At 42.4% G+C, this 18,477-nt stretch overlaps 1 protein-coding gene across 6 annotated transcripts in view; it reads left to right on the top strand.

The window, feature by feature from the left end:
- Positions 1 to 18,477, top strand: part of BCAN (brevican) — a 386,222-nt gene that overhangs the window by 284,144 nt on the left and 83,601 nt on the right. For all 6 annotated transcript variants that reach the window (XM_069607163.1, XM_069607162.1, XM_069607165.1 and 3 more), the window contains one exon: positions 9,325 to 9,407. In XM_069607163.1, the coding sequence (XP_069463264.1) occupies positions 9,325 to 9,407 (83 nt within the window). The remainder of the gene's footprint in view (positions 1 to 9,324; positions 9,408 to 18,477) is intronic.

The raw sequence follows: 18,477 nt of genomic DNA, 5'->3' as shown, positions 1-18,477 counted from the left end.
AGATGTTGCTTTTGGAACACACCAAAACTGTATTAAATGAGAAACAGTTGTCATTTTATGGGTGAGGTTGACCCATCGGACTGGGCAGCAGATGCAGTTCAGAAACACGTACAAGAGGATCAGGAAGAATATCCAATTGCATAACTCTCCCATGCACTTACTACAAGTGAGAGGAGCTACTCTCTGCATCCTCCCTTTTGTGCTGTATTTAGTGCTCTTTTGAAAATTCGAATTTATGTGTGATTTTTAAATCTGTGCATCCTCCTTTTTGTGCTGTATTTAGAGCTTTTTGAAAAATCTGAATTTAGGGGCACTTTTAAATCTGTGCACTAATTGTCTTCCATTGCACACCTCCTACATCTGAGCCTGCCTGGCTGCTAGGCCACTTGGTGAGTTCCTGTGCACTTTACAGCTCCACTGTTTATCTCTCTCTCTCCGCCACCACTCCCATGGCACTCTCTATCCCTCCTATCTATTCTAACTGCTATTCTATCACCTATCCTTCCTCTCTCATGCCTGGGACCCTGTTCTCAGAGCTTGATGTACCTTTTCAAGGTAATGAGTAACACCACGTGTCCCCATTGTTGCCACTGATATGGCCAGCTTGCCTGGGAGAGTGCCTGCAGTTTGCAATGTTTGGTGGACAACGCATGTATCAGTGGTGTCTTTCCACCCATGGCTGCGAACACGGTGTGCTTCGCGCTGAAGAGTCTTCATCTCTACTTCCATATTTCGAGGCCTGTGGTTTCATGCAACTGCAGTCCTTTTACGGTTTCCCTATGTGTTCTAATATTTCCTTTTTAGAGATTAGTATTGATAGTGCCTTTATAGGTTCAAATCCCCACAAGGCCAACTCAGCCTTTCATCCTTCTGTGGTTGATAAATGAGTACCAACACAGGTTAGGTGATATTGTATTTATGATTCTTCTATATAAAGTGCTTAAGCGTAAGTGCTATATAATAACACAACATTATCATTTTGCCTTGGACGTCTGCTTGCATTCACAGTAATTTGGTAATATGAGCCTATACACACTGATATTAACGATGCATATGGTTATCCATTCTTGTATGAAATGTATATCACATTGAAGTGATATCGTAACCATATCTTTCGTAGTCTACATAGGAACATTGCTATGTGATGCCACTTCCTGTTTTCTCAAGCGGTGAAAGGTCATGTCCCATTGCTTCCCATGAAGTCACTTTGAGGTGTGGTCAAATGACATCACATTCTGTAATGTCATCACAGGTCACAGGTCAAGGGTGTGATGTCACTTCTGTTACCCCAGGTATTTTGGGGAAATGATGTCCCCGCGTTTAACTGTGCATCTGCTCCCCCAAGTGAGCTTCGTTGTAACCCTAGGCATAATTTAAGTAGTGAATTATTATCGTAAATTTGGGGAGATATAAAACAGTTTTTCTCTCTGGGACTTCAAGGACTGGAGAAAGGGGGAGGCAGTTCACCCACAGCACCTCCCCTCGTTGATGTCACTTTGGTATTAAGGTCCAGTTTATCTCTTTTATGACTAGGTGTCCCTTAGTGTTGCCATTTAATGTCACAGGGCTCTAGTTACGCTTGCCAGCTTGGATCGAAGAACTCCTTAATCCATATTTATGCTGTTTTATTTTCTTTATATTTTTCATATTAAGAGTTCTAGTAAAGGTGGATTAAATTTACCAGCTGTAGTGAGCCGTGGTTTGTCCCTGCTCCGAGGGGAAAGGGGTTGGGGCACCACGCACACAAGTCCTTGACAGCAAACTCTGCATGCAGGAGAGCGGACCCCTCCTTTCACTCCAGCCCACTTAAGAACACGTAGAACACTTCTGTACACTTTGCATCGCTTTGTGAGGGTGTAGTGTTCTTATACTGGCAGATATAAAGCAGCAGTTGATGGGAACACAATAAGCAGAAACACATCCATATTTGGAAGGAGATACCCATTGAGACAACCCTATCAAATGTACCCTCGAAGTGATGACAACCTGCAGGAAGAACTCCCAGAAGGAATATGAGAAAGAGCTAAGAAAATGGACTGATGAGGTCATAAGAAAGTGTGCACGACGTTCCGAGATACTGAAGGAAGATGATGTATGGATCCTAAAGGAAAAATGACAAAGTAAAGAATTGAGTGGACTATCAAAGTGGAAAAGAAGAAGATTGCATGTTAACTAAGTGTTTCACAAAACAGAAGTTCAATAAATGTACAGATGCTGAAACACAAGGTAGATCAAATCATTGTATAGGCTAGCTATGAGAAGTGAATAGAATGCAGGTGAAGCCGCCATTGTATAGATACTGAACATTGGTATCAAGAAATAGTAAGATGAAAAAACCATGAAAGAAGAAAGAAAAGCTGTGTCACAGCAGAATAAACAGGCTAGTGGAGCTGTGTGACGAGGCTTGTCTGGCCTGAAATCAAGATCCTAGAAATCAAGGCCATCTATCTACTCTGAAGAAGAACGAGTGTGCGGAGGATGAATCCTCTCATGCTAAGGTGCATGAAAGAACACAAAGGATGGCAAGTTTTAATTCATTTAAGCATTTAAAAGCTGAAAAATGGACCAAATCGTGGTCTCATATCGCGTGAGCCAAAGATGGAACTAAAGCTTGAACTTGAAGTTCCAGACACAATAGTGAGTGCCCTCACTCCTGTGCATTCCGAGGAGGAGAATTCTATGCAAGGCTAAGTACAAAGACAATTTCATGGCATAAGGCATGGGTGATGAGAGATGTTGGGCTAATTTGGTGGTGAGGTAGCTTCATGTCCTATCTCCCCGCACCTGGGTTTTGGCTTACGTGCTGCTAAATGAACCGGATGTTCCAGACATGGTACGGGCATGCCAATCAATTGTATTAGTCCATATAACAAATGACCTAATGGCTTAGAAGACCAATCAAACACAACGTAACTAGTGTTTCTGAAATGACATATTTTGAAGAGGTAGGCATAAGTTGTCCACCTGATAAAGAACAGCCAATAACAATCCTAGCTCCTATATGACTGTATATCTAGATGCTTCCCTTAACCAATACCGACCCTTGATTGGTTTTTCACTATTGCCACGTAGTAGGACATCACTCTGATGCATAATGAGTATATAATCATGTTGTTTGTGAAAATCACTGAGAGACTGAGCATACATCCGTTGATGTTCGTTGTAACTTCCCTTTTTCAGATAATTGTTAATAAAAAAGTCACTTGCCATCTTCTTGAGTTTGTACGGTTATTTGGACTCAGAGTTATTCTGGTGTAATCCCATCCGCTACATATGCATATTCCTAAAGGCCATAAGCTTACTGGGAACACAAGAAGCAGGAAACACATCCAAAGCGCGTCCAAACAGTAGCAGCAGGTCCACACACGTAACACTTCCGCACACTTTGCCTTTCAGTATCTTGAGGCCATTTGAAAAGATGGTCTCTATTTTTAGGAAATACATGTACCCATTTCTATCAGTGAGTTGATCAGATTGTTCAGGGCTTGTTAATTCTGGTTTTCTACAAAGACTTCACATATTTCGGATAATCAATTTTAATTATCAATGAAAATACACCCATATCAATAGTATCTTTAGATAACGAGGGCAGATTTCTGATGTTACAGTGAAAATATCTTAATACAGATGTAGCATTATGTTGCATGCATGCGCCTAAAAGAGGTGGCAAACCTTTTGGGGAAAATTAGCACTGTAACTCTTCATTTTCACTGGACATGCCATAATGGGTGTGGATTATAATGTTTGCTTGGCTCTTAAAGTAGAATACACACTGCTGACTATGAATAATAGTCATGTGAAAAGAAGAGAGAATATATTCAATTTAATGTGATTGTTGGATTGAGATCTGTAGAGGAGTTAACATGCAAAGTAAGATATTTTCACTTTCTATTCAACACCACACAAAGTATATACACATATGTTTTTTGGGATGTAATTCTTTAAGCTATTCAGGATTGTACTGGTATTGTGCTGGAGATATAATTTCAACACTTTAGCCTGAGCCAAAAAGATAGACATTCAATAGATGATGGCTTGCAGATGGAGTATTTTTTAAAAGTACATAGGTATACATGTAGAATTCTTTATAAGAAAATGTTGGGAATACTCATATTGTCATGTTCGGGGATATCATCAAATCTTTCATATTGGGGTTCTGTACAAACATCTATATTAAGGAACATATGGATAAAGAAAATCGTATGATCCAGGAGACATGTTGCATCTGAGAATACTGATGAGTATCTAAGAAGGATCCTTAAATGTTAGCTTAGTCTAGACCAAAAGCAGCAATTGAGAAAGTCTTTAACTTTGAAAGACACATATATGCTGTTTTCAATATGGTCAACGACAAAGCAGCTGGTGATGATGGGCTTGTTCTGAAATGTATTTTATAAAACATTTTTGAAAAAGCTAACATCAACCATTTGTCAGATATCGATCGCTATTTTTGTTTTGGAGCGTATAACACCACCCGCTTGGAATAAGTTAAATACTATGAATTTCCAGAAAAATAAATAGGTACCAATATTTTGTCCTTCTTTCAGGCCAATTTCTCTATTGAATGATTATGGGAAACTGCTTGCAAAGACTTTTACCAATATCATAGCACACACTTTGTTGGATAAAGTTGATTTGCACCAACTTAGATTTCTTAGAACATGTAGGAATACTGAGAACACTATGTGGCAGCGTTGCTGGATCTATATAAACTCCATCAGTCACCTCTCATGGTGATTATTATGAATAAGAGAAAAGAACTTTGGTAGGGGTCCTTGGGACTTCCAATGGCCAGTACATTTTAAGATTAGAGTTTGTGAAAGTATTGGCCAACTCCATTTGCCAATTATATAGGTATCATGCACTTTGTATTTCTCTAACTAATGTCTCTTCGGCTGTATATGACATAGAGAGATACATTGCAAGAGTGTTCATTATCAGCTATCCTTCTTGCATTACATATCGCACACTTGACAGAACATCTGATAGGAGGTTATGAACATCATTGCCTTCTCCTAAACATATCACAGGGAAATTGCCAAAACGAATGTATTAAGGGATGATATAGCTCTTGTGCATCCTAGAGTTATCACTCAAAGTAACATTTAAAATAGCACAAGCTATTATTAAAATATAAGCATAGAAATAAATTAATGGAAAAAGACAGGTTTGGTTTCAAGTGTGTGTAATTACCAGTCTAGTATAAAAGAGTATTGAATATCTGGAGATAACATTGATTGATGATCCAACTTTTTTGCTCAGTTAGAGTTTTGAGCCATTTTGGTTAAAGTCATCAAAGAACTGCTTAAGAAACACCACAATCACTGTAAAGTGTAGATTTTCATTACTATGAAAATACTCTGTGGTTTACTTTATTTGTGCAGGGAAATGTTTTACTACAATTCTAATTCTTTTTTTTTTCTTTTTTATTAAAAACAGTTTTAAGAACTTTTATTTGTAGTGGCAAGTGCCCATAGAAGTAAATTAAATATTTAAAACTCATATATTTGGGCGGGCTACTGTTTTCAGATTTGAGACTATTATTGGGCAGTGAAGGCGTCATGAATCTCTGGGATGGTGGCTTGAAACAAATGAAACTCTGGCACAATATGTCTTTTATTCAAATAGCCAGTAGAGAGTCTAAAACATTTGTTAAAATTAATAGTCCAACTTATTACCAAAAATGTGATTGAAGAGGGCCCAAGCAGTTTCCGACATTGAATAGATATGGTGGGAATGTTTGAAATACGTCTTGAGACAGGATATACCCCTCTTTGGGAGAATGTTCTTTATTTGCATGGTATTACTGATGGGCCAGACAAGTGGTATTTGGACAACAGTGATTTATGTGAAGGAGATTCTTTGATGATGATTTAGCTGATACAAACCAACCTCGTTTTACGGACTATTGGCAAACCAGTTTCAGTGGTTGAAAGGTTTCTGAAATCTCAGACTATCAAGCTTTATAAACCTAGACCAAGGGCCATAACAGGAGATATGGGCCCTGAAGACTGACTTAAAGGCCAAGAGCATTGTGGGCATTTAATGAGGTTTACAGGCACATAACTCCTGATGTGGCCCGAGGGCATGGTCTATAAAGCTATCATGATCTGTGCGCATAGGGTGCAGGGGATAAAAAGAGCAATTTGCCTGAGTGGCTGCTGGGAACTGGCTAGTTCTCAGCAACCACATATAGCGTGATGACAGGGAGGTACTAGAATCCAGCCGGACTGCTGCTGGTAATGGCCTGGGAAGATGAGTGCCTGTGGTGTTTTTTTTAGAAGGTGGGATGTGTTTGCTAGGTGCAGTCCAGCAAAGGTTTTGTAAAGGGGTGGAGTCATCCGATCCAGCCTCCACCTTATTGAGGTAAGAAGGAGAGGGTGGGTGTCAGGGGATTCATCATGCCCGAGCCCGGCTGTTAGGTGTGCCCTGTGCAGATTTAATTGGATGTTCAACTCTCCGATACATTGAAGTGTCTTGGAGTTGAATATCCAATACTTGCCTCTCTGAGCAAAACTACAAATCAGGTACTGGCAGGCACAGATAATGAGATATTCCCAGGAGGGGCAATGTAAGCTGTAATGCTGGGATGTTTTCAAAGGCTTTGTTCCATTCCTGCCTGAGTAAGTGGAGACATTCCATGAAAGCTTGCAAATAAGCAAAATAAAGCAAAATAAATGGCTTTGTTAGCCTAATAAAGTATCGACTCATTGTTTTCTTTTGGTTCTAAAATATATATATATATATAAATATATATCTTCTTTCCAACCAATGTTTCCATAGGCAATCGAGTCGCACTCCCAGTAGGCTAAATTGCGTATAAATATGCCAGAGTCCAAATAAAGATTAAAACGTTAGTCTTTATTCTTATTCCATAAAATAAGCGATCCCAGAATATTGCCAAAGGTATGGCGGCATCAGACTGGTGTGTTTCACAATGTTCCCGTTGCTTGATCTCATATATATATACATATGTGTATGCAGTATTTGTTATGTTATATTCTAGAGGCACAAGCCTAATATGTGGGTGATTGGGCCCCCACTAACCTTGCAAAGGGACTGGCCTGACATGTACCACACTTCAAAAGGACTGCTCCTACTATGACTGGTACTATCCCATCCCTTCCCTTCCTACCTTCCTGAGGGCCGTGCAGATTTTCTGCATGGATCATAGAAACCTACTTACCACAGTTTGCTCTGGCTCACTCTCTGTGTGGGGACTAACTTACAGATGGGGCAGATGTGGGCAAACCCACCGAAACAGTGTTTCCTCTTGCTCTACCACATTGACCCTATTTTGCCTCTCGACAACGAGGCGCTTAGTGATGACATCACAGCAAGATGGGAAACTAGCTACACTAGCATCTAAAGGTGCCATTCCATTTGTTAGAATCTGAGAAATAATTTGATGTGACAATTAACAGACAGAAGTAGCATGTTTCATCTCTTACATAAAATATGCAAACAAAAATCTGGCGGGCTGCCAGAGGTAAGGCAACCACAATTAATGGCACATTTAGAGCAAAGGAAACGTTTTAGTTTGTTTGTCTCCTCTCCTGCAAGAGGGCCTGCTCTACGTGTGTCCTTGTTCGCTGCCATTTGAGCCCTGACGTGGGTACACGTGCCTGTGTTACTTGATCTTTCTGGCCAGTAATATTGCCGTTAGAACCTTCACAAGAAATGCTGGTGCTAATGAAATAAGAATTTACACGGACCCTCTTCATCCGTGCAAATTGTGCAGAATGTCTGCTATTTACCCTTTATCTTTGTGAATAGACACTTGCTGATGTGCTTTCTTCTCCCTCGCTACACCCAGATAGTTATGAGCAGTCTGATGTGCTGCTGTCCCCAGAGATGGTGGTCATTTATGTTTACTGCATTGCAGTCCTGCTTTAATCCACTTGCAAACACAAGAGGTTTTAAACAATGCAGCTCAGCGCTGGTATATGTACTCATTGGCCATGGTATGTATTTAGTTCAAGTAATAGGAGAGTAACGTAAAGAGCAATCATCTTGACTAGAAACTTGACTGCACTATGATCTTTTCAAGCAGAATGTTAACGTAACAGGGACTAATGGTTGAGTCGAGGGTGGTTTCACTCTGGGAGGTACAAAATACCGCTGAGCTCGCAAATAAGACATTGGCCCTCATTACGACCCTGGCGGAGTGGGATACCGCCAGCGGTAATCGCGGCGGACCCGTCCGCCGTACTACGAGTTCCCTTAGCGCCATGGAGGTTTTCTCCGCCTGGTTTTACCGGGCGGAGAAAACCATGGCGCTAAGGGACCTCGTTGTTAATTACGCCGCCGTACTTTACGGCGGCGTAATTAACTCCTTCCCCACTCCCATTATACCCTATGGGGCAAGAATGGGAATGGGGAAGGGTAAAATGGGGATTGGGGATTTACCGCTCCGCCAAGGTCGGCATGGGGTGGTAAATCCGCCAACCCCCATGGCGCTATCGGCGGCTTTCCGCCATGCTCCGCGGTGCATTTTGCACCGCGAAATCCGCCAGGGTCGTAATGAGGGCCATTGCAGCAAGGCATATACAATGAGAGGTCCAAACTAGATGGCAATTCTTCTACACCATATTGTTGCAATCAAACAGAGTGGCCCTCATTACGACCCTGGCGGAGAGGGGTTTACGCCAGCGTAATGCATGGCGTACCTCTCCGCCAGATTAGGACTTTCCGTAGCGCCATGGTGATTTTTACGCCCGGATTTTCCGGGTGGAAAAATCCATGGCGCTACGGGTCCTCTCGTTAATTACGCCACCGTAATCTACGGTGGCGTAATTAACGCCTTCCCCACTCCCATTATACCCTATGGGGCAAAAATGGGAATGGGGAAGGGTAAATGGGGATTGGGGACTTACCGCCCCGCCAAGGTCGGAATGGGGCGGTAAGTCCGCCAACCCCCATGGCGGAGTTGGCAGCTCTGCGCCATGGTCCATGGTGCAAATTGCACCATGGATCTCCGCCAGGGTCGTAATGAGGGCCAGTGTCTTTTAATACAGTTGTGCTTTGCTTTTTCAATGAGCGTTGCTATGGTATAAGCTTAACCACCCTTTGCAAAGAAAGGAAATATGGCGGGGTTTCGAAAAGCTCCATCTGGAAGCGTTCGAGTGTACAGTTCAAAATGAGTCCTGTCTGGCCCTGAGCCCCTGCCATGCATTTTTGCTGGCCTTGAATACAACATGTGCTTGGTTCTAACATTCATCTTTAACATGTTCCCACACCGCCTAAGCGAGATGAGTGCCCTCTTCAGCCTTCTACCCTAGTTGTACTTTGTTAGTGTACTCATGTCACACCTTTTATTTGTAGATAAGTATAAGGAGTATCAGTGGATCGGCTTGAACGACCGGACGATAGAAGGAGACTTTCAGTGGTCGGATGGAAATCCCACGGTAACTCAACTCGCTTTATCATTGCTTTCAGATCTAGTTTTGTGATCTCTCTCTCTGCATTGAGACAATTTATTTATTTATTTAGAGGTTTATATCGTTCTACACGTACAACAGAATCACTTTACAGAGGAACATGTGATACTAAATATATATTCATAATTATTGCTCCATAAATGCTTATACAAATAGTACATTTCTGTAACAATGCCTCACGGCGTTAATAAACTCTAGGCCTCTAGCATTCTTTATAATGTCAGACAAATAGGCGATATATCAGTCAGTATAACATGCAATCAAGCAATGCTTTCCAGGTCGTGGTAAACTATTGTTAAAAGACATTCTTGTGAGCACACATCTTGAAAGAACTGTATCAGGAGCTGAAAACTACGAATAAGGTAGAGGTACCTCTCGGTCTATTTTATTTCAATGTGAGCGTGAGCTTGGGACACGTCTGACAGGGAGAGAGAGACAACTGAACTCAGTTCAAAGTACCCCAACACAGACAACTGACATTAATGCACGGACACCCGATTTAATACCAACAAAACCCTAAAGGACAACACATCAGACCCATGGATCAATTGTGCGAATGATTTCTTTCTCTTGTGGCACGGCCTCTAGTCTTCAAGTCTCTTTCCAACTAGCCAGTGACAGGGACAGTGTGCTGGGAGGACTGGCTCTCTTTCCATCTAGGCAGCGGCAGGGATGGTGTAATGGGGGGACTGGCTCTCTTTCCATCTAGCCAGCGGCAGGGGCAGTGTGCTGGGGGGACTGGCTCTCTTTCCATCTAGCCAGCAGCAGGGACAGTGTGCTGGGGGGACTGGCTCTCTTTCCATCTAGGCAGCGGCAGGGACGGTGTAATGGGGGGACTGGCTCTCTTTCCATCTAGCCAGCGGCAGGGACAGTGTGCTGGGGGGACTGGCTCTCTTTCCATCTAGCCAGCAGCAGGGACAGTGTGCTGGGGGGACTGGCTCTCTTTCCATCTAGGCAGCGGCAGGGACGGTGTAATGGGGGGACTGGCTCTCTTTCCATCTAGCCAGCGGCAGGGACAGTGTGCTGGGGGGACTGGCTCTCTTTCCATCTAGCCAGCAGCAGGGACAGTGTGCTGGGAGGACTGGCTCTCTTTCCATCTAGCCAGCGGCAGGGACAGTGTGCTGGGGGGACTGGCTCTCTTTCCATCTAGCCAACGGCAGGGACAGTGTGCTGGGGGGGACTGGCTCTCTTTCCATCTAGCCAGCAGCAGGGACAGTGTGCTGGGGGGACTGGCTCTGGCTCTCTTTCCATCTAGCCAGTGGCAGGGACAGTGTGCTGGGGGGACTGGCTCTGTAAGTGTGCTGGGGGACTGGCTCTCTTTCCATCTAGCCAGCGGAAGGGACATTGTGCTGGGGGGACTGGCTCTCTTTCCATCTAGGCAGCGGCAGGGACGGTGTAATGGGGGGACTGGCTCTCTTTCCATCTAGCCAGCGGCAGGGACAGTGTGCTGGGGGGACTGGCTCTCTTTCCATCTAGCCAGCAGCAGGGACAGTGTGCTGGGAGGACTGGCTCTCTTTCCATCTAGCCAGCAGCAGGGACAGTGTGCTGGGGGGACTGGCTCTCTTTCCATCTAGCCAATGGCAGGGACAGTGTGCTGGGGGGGACTGGCTCTCTTTCCATCTAGCCAGCAGCAGGGACAGTGTGCTGGGGGGACTGGCTCTGGCTCTCTTTCCATCTAGCCAGCGGCAGGGACAGTGTGCTGGGGGGACTGGCTCTGGAAGTGTGCTGGGGGGACTGGCTCTCTTTCCATCTAGCCAGCGGAAGGGACATTGTGCTGGGTGGACTGGCTCTCTTTCCATCTAGTCAGTGGCAGGGACAGTGTGCTGAGGGGACTGGCTCTGGAAGTGTGCTGGGGGGACTGGCTCTCTTTCCATCTAGCCAGCGGCAGGGACAGTGTGCTGGGGGGACTGGCTCTCTTTCCATCTAGCCAGCGGCAGGGACAGTGTGCTGGGGGACTGGCTCTCTTTCCATCTAGCCAGCGGCAGGGACATCTAGCCAGCGGCAGGGAAAGTGTGCTGGGAGGACTGGCTCTCTTTCCATCTAGCCAGCGGCAGGGACAGTGTGCTGGGGGGACTGGCTCTCTTTCCATCTAGCCAGCGGCAGGGACATCTAGCCAGCGGCAGGGACAGTGTGCTGGGAGGACTGGCTCTCTTTCCATCTAGCCAGCGGCAGGGACAGTGTGCTGGGGGGACTGGCTCTCTTTCCATCTAGCCAGCGGCAGGGACAGTGTGCTGGGGGGACTGGCTCTCTTTCCATCTAGCCAGCGGCAGGGACAGTGTGCTGGGGGGACTGGCTGCATAATAACATTGACCTCCTGGTGTTATTTTGGTCGAAAATCGAAATTCCAAAATTCCTAACCTTAGTGATGTGCTATGATAAGTCATTTATAACGCGCCTGTACACAAGTGTTACTAGTGGTGAATGATTTTGTTGTGTTTTAGGTGGCACTGCCTTTCACTGCTTAAGAGCTGTTTTGAAACAATGCAAACAGATACAAACATTCAAAAGTGTTGACACTGCATGCCACACGCTCTGTCCGTGACCCATGTCCTCTCTTCCTCATCGCAGTCCTTATTCACATGAAGCCAGTCTGCTTCTGCCACTCATTCTTCAAAACCCATTTAAGGTTTCTACGTTTTAATAAAAATCCCCCGCCTACCTGTACCCTGGGTATAAATGTTCTCAGATTCCGAAATCCACCTGTCCTTTTTGTTGTGTCCACCTGGTCGATGATCTTTCAGAGAAAGCTTGCTTGGGCTGACTCCTCCTTCCCACAGACACCATTGCAACACTATGAGGGAGGTGGTCCGACAGCCTGCTGGGCATTGGCCATGATTAAGCATCTATGGAACGTACCCAATGTGTGTGGGCACCAATCTCCCCCGAATCTGATCCAGGCCAGGAGAGACCTCCAGCGCACCCACTGACCCACCAGAAAGCTCTGACATCCAGACATGGCCAAGTAGAGATGTCATAGCTAATTCCTCCGTGTGGAAGGTAGCTACTACTCTCCTGTGCATGTCCTTATTCATGAACAAAACAACGCCTTACGCAAAGTACAAGGCATTTCCAAAAGAGAACACATCTCTGCTGCCAGAAGAGCCTCCCACTGGCTCCCCATAAAGGAGAGGATCAGCCTCAAAGCCCTGACCCTCACCCACAAATGCATTCACCTCGCTGCACCAGCATACCTATCGCAAAGAATCCACCCGTATTCTTCCCCAAGACCAATTAGGACCCCCTATGCTAACCTGCTCACCGTACCCATGGTAAAAAGAGCAATAGCAGGTGGCGCCAGCTTCCCCTACTTAGCCGCCCTGCACTGGAAGGCCCTCCCCACTGCCCTGCAAGCTGAACCATCACTCACCGCCTTCCGTAAGACCATGAAAATCACCCTATTCACCTGATCACCTTACCCCCGACACGACGTCCATCCCCATACACGGGATACTATGAACTGTGTACTTTTTTTTGTATTACATCTCTGCTCTCCAATGCACTAACGTATGCACAGTGTAACTAAGTCTAGTGCAACTAACAGCGCCACAATGCCCTTGGGATGTCTGTGCGCTATATAAATGTAAAGATAAATAAATAAATAAATGACGTGTATGGCTTGTTTCCACACAAACACGCACAAGGCTTACACTGAAGCAAATATGCTGGGATCTTGTCACCAGTACGATGGGGCCCAATAGAGAACTTAAAAGCCAAGACATATTACTCATACCTCAGACTCAGAATTCTCAAGATCTTCTGCTTTCAGGAGAAAAATTGAAAACAAAGTCCAAAGTCTCTGACAGGATTCAACATCGATCGGATAAGGGAGACTGTGCAAGTGAAAAGGAAAGTTACAAAGCATGAGGCCAGGGTCAAAGGGCATGCATCCAGATATAATTCTTCCTTTCAGCCTTTAATGCCTCCTCCCTCACATCCACAGTAAGGATGAGAGCACAAAAGAAGAACTCTTAGGCAGGTAACAGGACCAGGATGTATATAAAAAGTACTTGGACATGTGTCCCAGTGCATTGGATTTTCGAAGGAATATTCACTTGCAGCAAAACCCACTATCTTGCACTTAAGGAACATGGTAAAGAAAGGGCTCCCTCTGATTCCTGTGGTTTGCAGTGATATCGAGCAGGAATGGAATTACCCCAACTGTTTCGCCCATCCAAGGATCACAACCAAGCTCGACCCGCTCGCAGTGCAAGAACCGTCCCTGTTAGTCTTCCTGGTTCCCGAAGAAGCTTCTGTTCATGATCCAGTGGGCAGATGAGTTGATGGGGCCCTAAGAAAGAATTATATATGGGGTCATCAATCCCTCTGATCACGTACACATCCATCATACATGACACACATAGCTCTCCTAGGCTCCATTGTCCAGCAGGATACATTTCTTTCAGACGTGGCTTTCACTGTGGTGCGGGCAGCTTCCCTTATCATGGACATATCACGGACAGCAAGAAGACAGAGCCATGTCCGAGACTGGGATACATATGATCCGTGGCCCTCCACCTCCCCTATCACCTCACATATCACCTACTGATAATCAATAGAGCTGAATATTGCTTGGCCCGGCTGAAGCTATTTTGGAATCATTGATTTCAAAAGGTAATTTTTTTTGACTGGGGAAAGACGTGCAAATATGAACACTGTCCCATCCCTCTCTATCAGGACTAACTCTCAGTATTGCAATTCTCATATGTAGAGCAGGCATTTATTTCTATTGAGATGATAGGATCACAAACATTCTTCATATAAAAATATCTTTTGTATTTATTGAACATCTATCCTAAAAATATCTCCATTTTACAATACATTTTCTTTTAAATAAATTGTTTTTTATAGATCAATTGTTACAACTTGTTACTACACCAAAGGGGATTAGTAATCATAGAAATATTTGTGAATTTTTATATCCATATGAGGCAAAATCGGCTACAAATTATTTTCAAAAAGTGCCACATATAATTAATATTTTACTGCGTAGCTACTACTATTTCTATGGATAATTGCAAAACATGCACTCTTTATCCAGGCGAGCTTCCTGTTGTAATTATTTTGGGGAGGTTTGTGTCGCTTGACTAAAGATTAACTGCTGTGTTTGCCCAGCAATGTATATACCTTATTGAATTGCAATATTTAGATTGCATGCGCCTTAGAAATAATTCTTCAAAGTCCAATGAGAGTTAGATCTGTTTCAAACTTTTTTTTATTTTTATTTGACAATTTTCACTTGGCATATATTACCAAAACTTTTTTTTAGATTTTTGTGAGTTATATATTTCTTAAGCTTCTTCTTTTACCAAAGTTTGCTTAGAGTTTCATTTTTCTACTTTTTCAACCTTTTGTCAATTCTTTCTTTTAAACTGTTAAAAAAAAACCTACACAAGTTTCGTCACATGGGCAAGGCTCCTCAGGAGGTCAGATTAATGATGACCTTGATGGTCAAAATGATCGCATTTCTTTTGAATTTCATTAACTAAAAACTGAAAAAGCTATTTCGAAAAGAAAAAAAAGAAAATAATGTTGTCAAGTTTGTTTAATGATTTAATACATTATGTTTCTCATTGGTTTTATGGGCTTGGAAAGGAATAACCCTTTCAATTAAATAAAATCAATAGCTCAATGGTTATGATTTTCGAATTTAACTTACCCTGTTGTGTATTTGAGGTAATTTGGTATTGATCAGTAGTCTACAATTTTCGTGTATGCTGTTGCTCTTGTTAAAGTGCTCTAATTTCTAGAGAGAAGACAAAAAGGTGTGGTGGGGGGGAGAACAAAGATGTACATTGTTTTAATGGCTTGTGAGCCACTGGCTCTCTCAATACGAATGAAACTTTATTCTACAGATTGAATTAGTGGCTGTGGCGAATTTTAAAAAAAATATGTTTTCCAAGTTAAAGCATGTAGGATCTAAATGAGGCCTTTCGACCTTGTACTTGCTTGTTTGTAACCAAATTGGATGCAGAAGGATGCAGTTGTCCTTCTCCGATCGGCCGAGAGCGGCATACTGAGAATGGCTCCTGCTTTCATGTGAACAGGCGTTGGGGCGTCTAACGTCACTGCGTTCAAATCTCACGCAATGACGTCAGAACGTCCTTGTTAAACGCTTAGCACTTATTTGTTAGTTTTCACAACGTGACAATTTGCGGTGTACCTGTGCTATATTTTGCATTTATTCTGTGCACAAGTTTATTAGTCTAAAATTTTGACGATACAATGAGGACCAATGTTTGTCGTCCTTCATTGTATATTTCGTACAATGAAAGAATAATCAATTTCGTCTAATTAGATGAATTTAGTAAAATCCAAAATTAAATTTGTTTGGTGTGTATAAAGGGGATATGTATGAAGTAAGTTTGGGAATAATTTTCACAGAGGTGATTTCTAAGATGGATTAAAATATATTAGCAGAATAAATTGTAACGATTAGCATAATTAATTAATTCTTGAAAGATTGCATTTTTACACCCCATAATATTATTGTTATAGAAATGACCAGTATTAATTTTCCTGATTAAGGCCACTGTGACAACTGTCCATCATCGTTATCCATTTTGATTCCAGCTGCTTGAGTTTTCCGGTTTTGTTTCCACCTCTCAGAATTTCCATGGTGGTTGCCAAACTTGCAAATTTCAAATCTTCGTCTTTTTGATTTTTATGTTCCAAATTGTGATGAATTGCCAATGGGTATCTTGAGTCTTGATTTTTTTATTGTTCTTATGTGTTCCATTATTCTTGTTTTTAATTTCCTGATGGTGCTTCAAATATACATTTTTTTACAATGACATATAATTCCATAGATCACAAATTGTGTGTTACAATTTTTGAAGTCAAAAATGTCTTTTGTTGTGTCGTTTGGCAATTTAAATTTCCTTTAGTTTGTCCAATATTTGGGGACACATCTTGCACCCTCTACATTTGTGATTTCCTTTAATTTCTGGGATTCTCGAGATTGATTCAATTGTTCCTGATTTAGAATAAGTCGGTTTCATGTAGCTGGGACGGATGATTGTTTTGATGGATGCAGCTTTCCTGAATGTCAATGACGGTTTATTGTCCAAATGTCTTCCTAAAATTAGGTCTAGTTGAAGAATTTTCCAATCTTTGTTTAATATTTTCCTTATTTTATAATGGTCCAAGCTATATGCTGTGACTAATCTGATTTTCCTTTCATCTGAATTTGTTCTTCCTGATGTCTGCTCTTTGTCCACTAGCAGCTCTGCTCTATCTTTATTTTAGTACTTTTGATGTAGCTGTGTTGAGTGTCGACATTTGATAGTTGCAAACATGCACTCTTTATCCAGGCAAGCATCTGGTTTTAATTATTTTGGGGAGGTCTTGTTACTTGACTAAAGATTAACTGCTGTGTTTGCCCAGCATTGTATATACTTTATTGAATTGCAATCTTTAGATTTCATCTGCCTTAGAAATAATTCTTCAAAGTAATTTTGACCATCAAGGTCATTATTAATCTCACCTCCTGAGGAGTCACACTCAAGTGGAGAAACACGTGTAGAGGTTTTTTTGAAAGGTTTAAAAGAAAGAATTGACAAAAGGTTGAACAAGTTGAAAATTAAACTCTACGCAAACTTTGGTAAAAGAAGCTTAAGAAATGTATGACTCACAAATTTTGGAAACAAGTTTTGGTAATATATGACAAATGAAAATTGCAAGTAAAACTAAAAAAAGGTTTGAAACTGATCTAACACTCATTGGACTTTGAAGAATAATTTCTAAGACGCATGAAATCTAAAGTTTGCAATTCAAAAACATATCCAATAGTATGTTTACATATGGCTACCCCATAGAGTAATTTCACTGAGTACTGAAATATGAACCTCACATATCTAAGCATGTCAGCCATAAAGCTCTGAAAAAACACTTGTGTAGACTTGTGTACAGGCATGTTATAAATAACATATATCATAACATAAACAATACATTCAATATACAGCTATCCTCAAGATACACGACTAATCCAATGTACAATGAATGCACGATTTAAAAAAAATCAATCTTTGGTGTGGGGCCAAGTTGACTATTTCTTAGTGAGAAAAGGCCCAAAGCTTCACTTGGGGATACACTGTCCACACCATCTCTTCATCTTCATTCTAATAAAGGCTCATTACACCAATTGATCGTGTATTATTGGGGGTATCCCTTCCATGCAGAATCATTAATTCATTGGAGTTCTCGCATTCTGTCGGGCCCAATTAAAGGATCCTAGATTAGCTTTTTTATTGAACTCATTTCTTTTAGCCAAATTGCCCCTTAGAGATAGAAAAAGTCAAAGATTTCTATGATTACGAATCCTACTTGCTGAGCTGTGTGGTGGCTGCTGTATGATTGATCTCAAAAGGTGTTTTTTAAAGAAACCTTTTGTAAAATGGAAATATTTTATGAACAAATATTCAAGAAATATTTATCTATTAAGAATGTTTTTGCTTGTACCATATCTATAAAAATACCTGTTCGAACTATGAGAATTGGCATACCTGCAGTTAGCCCTGTTAGAGAGGGATAGGGTAGTGTTCAGCAAAATAACCTTTTGAAATCAATGGGCCTCATTCCGAGTTGGGCGGTAAGGGATACCGGGCACCGGTAAGGAGACCAGTGCCGGTAATCCCTTACCGCCCTACTACAAGATCCCTTAGCGGGTCCCTCCAGTAATGGCTGGTCTGACCAGCCGTTGTGGACGGACCCATTAAGGGACCAGGGTGCAAATAACGGGCTTGACATACGCAAGCCTGTTATTTGCACCCTCCCCATTCCCATTGAGCCCTATGGGGAATGGCATTTTCAATGGTGACTTACCGGTCCCACAAAGGTCGCACTACACCGGTAAGACACCATTGAACCAAACCGGAGTCGGTACCGATATGGGAGGTATTCATGGCGCAAATAGCGCCATGACTACTACCATACTCAGAATGTCCCCCAATGTCTCCAAAATAGCTTCAACAGAGAAGCAGTCATTTTCAGCTGTAATGATTTCTCTGAACGGTCTGTGAGCTGTTTGTTCATTACTGAC

The sequence above is a fragment of the Ambystoma mexicanum genome, chromosome 1p, assembly GCF_040938575.1.
Source record: "Ambystoma mexicanum isolate Mex_15411 chromosome 1p, UKY_AmexF1_1, whole genome shotgun sequence".
Classification (NCBI taxonomy): domain Eukaryota; kingdom Metazoa; phylum Chordata; class Amphibia; order Caudata; family Ambystomatidae; genus Ambystoma; species Ambystoma mexicanum.
This window is presented reverse-complemented; position numbering and strand designations above follow the sequence as displayed.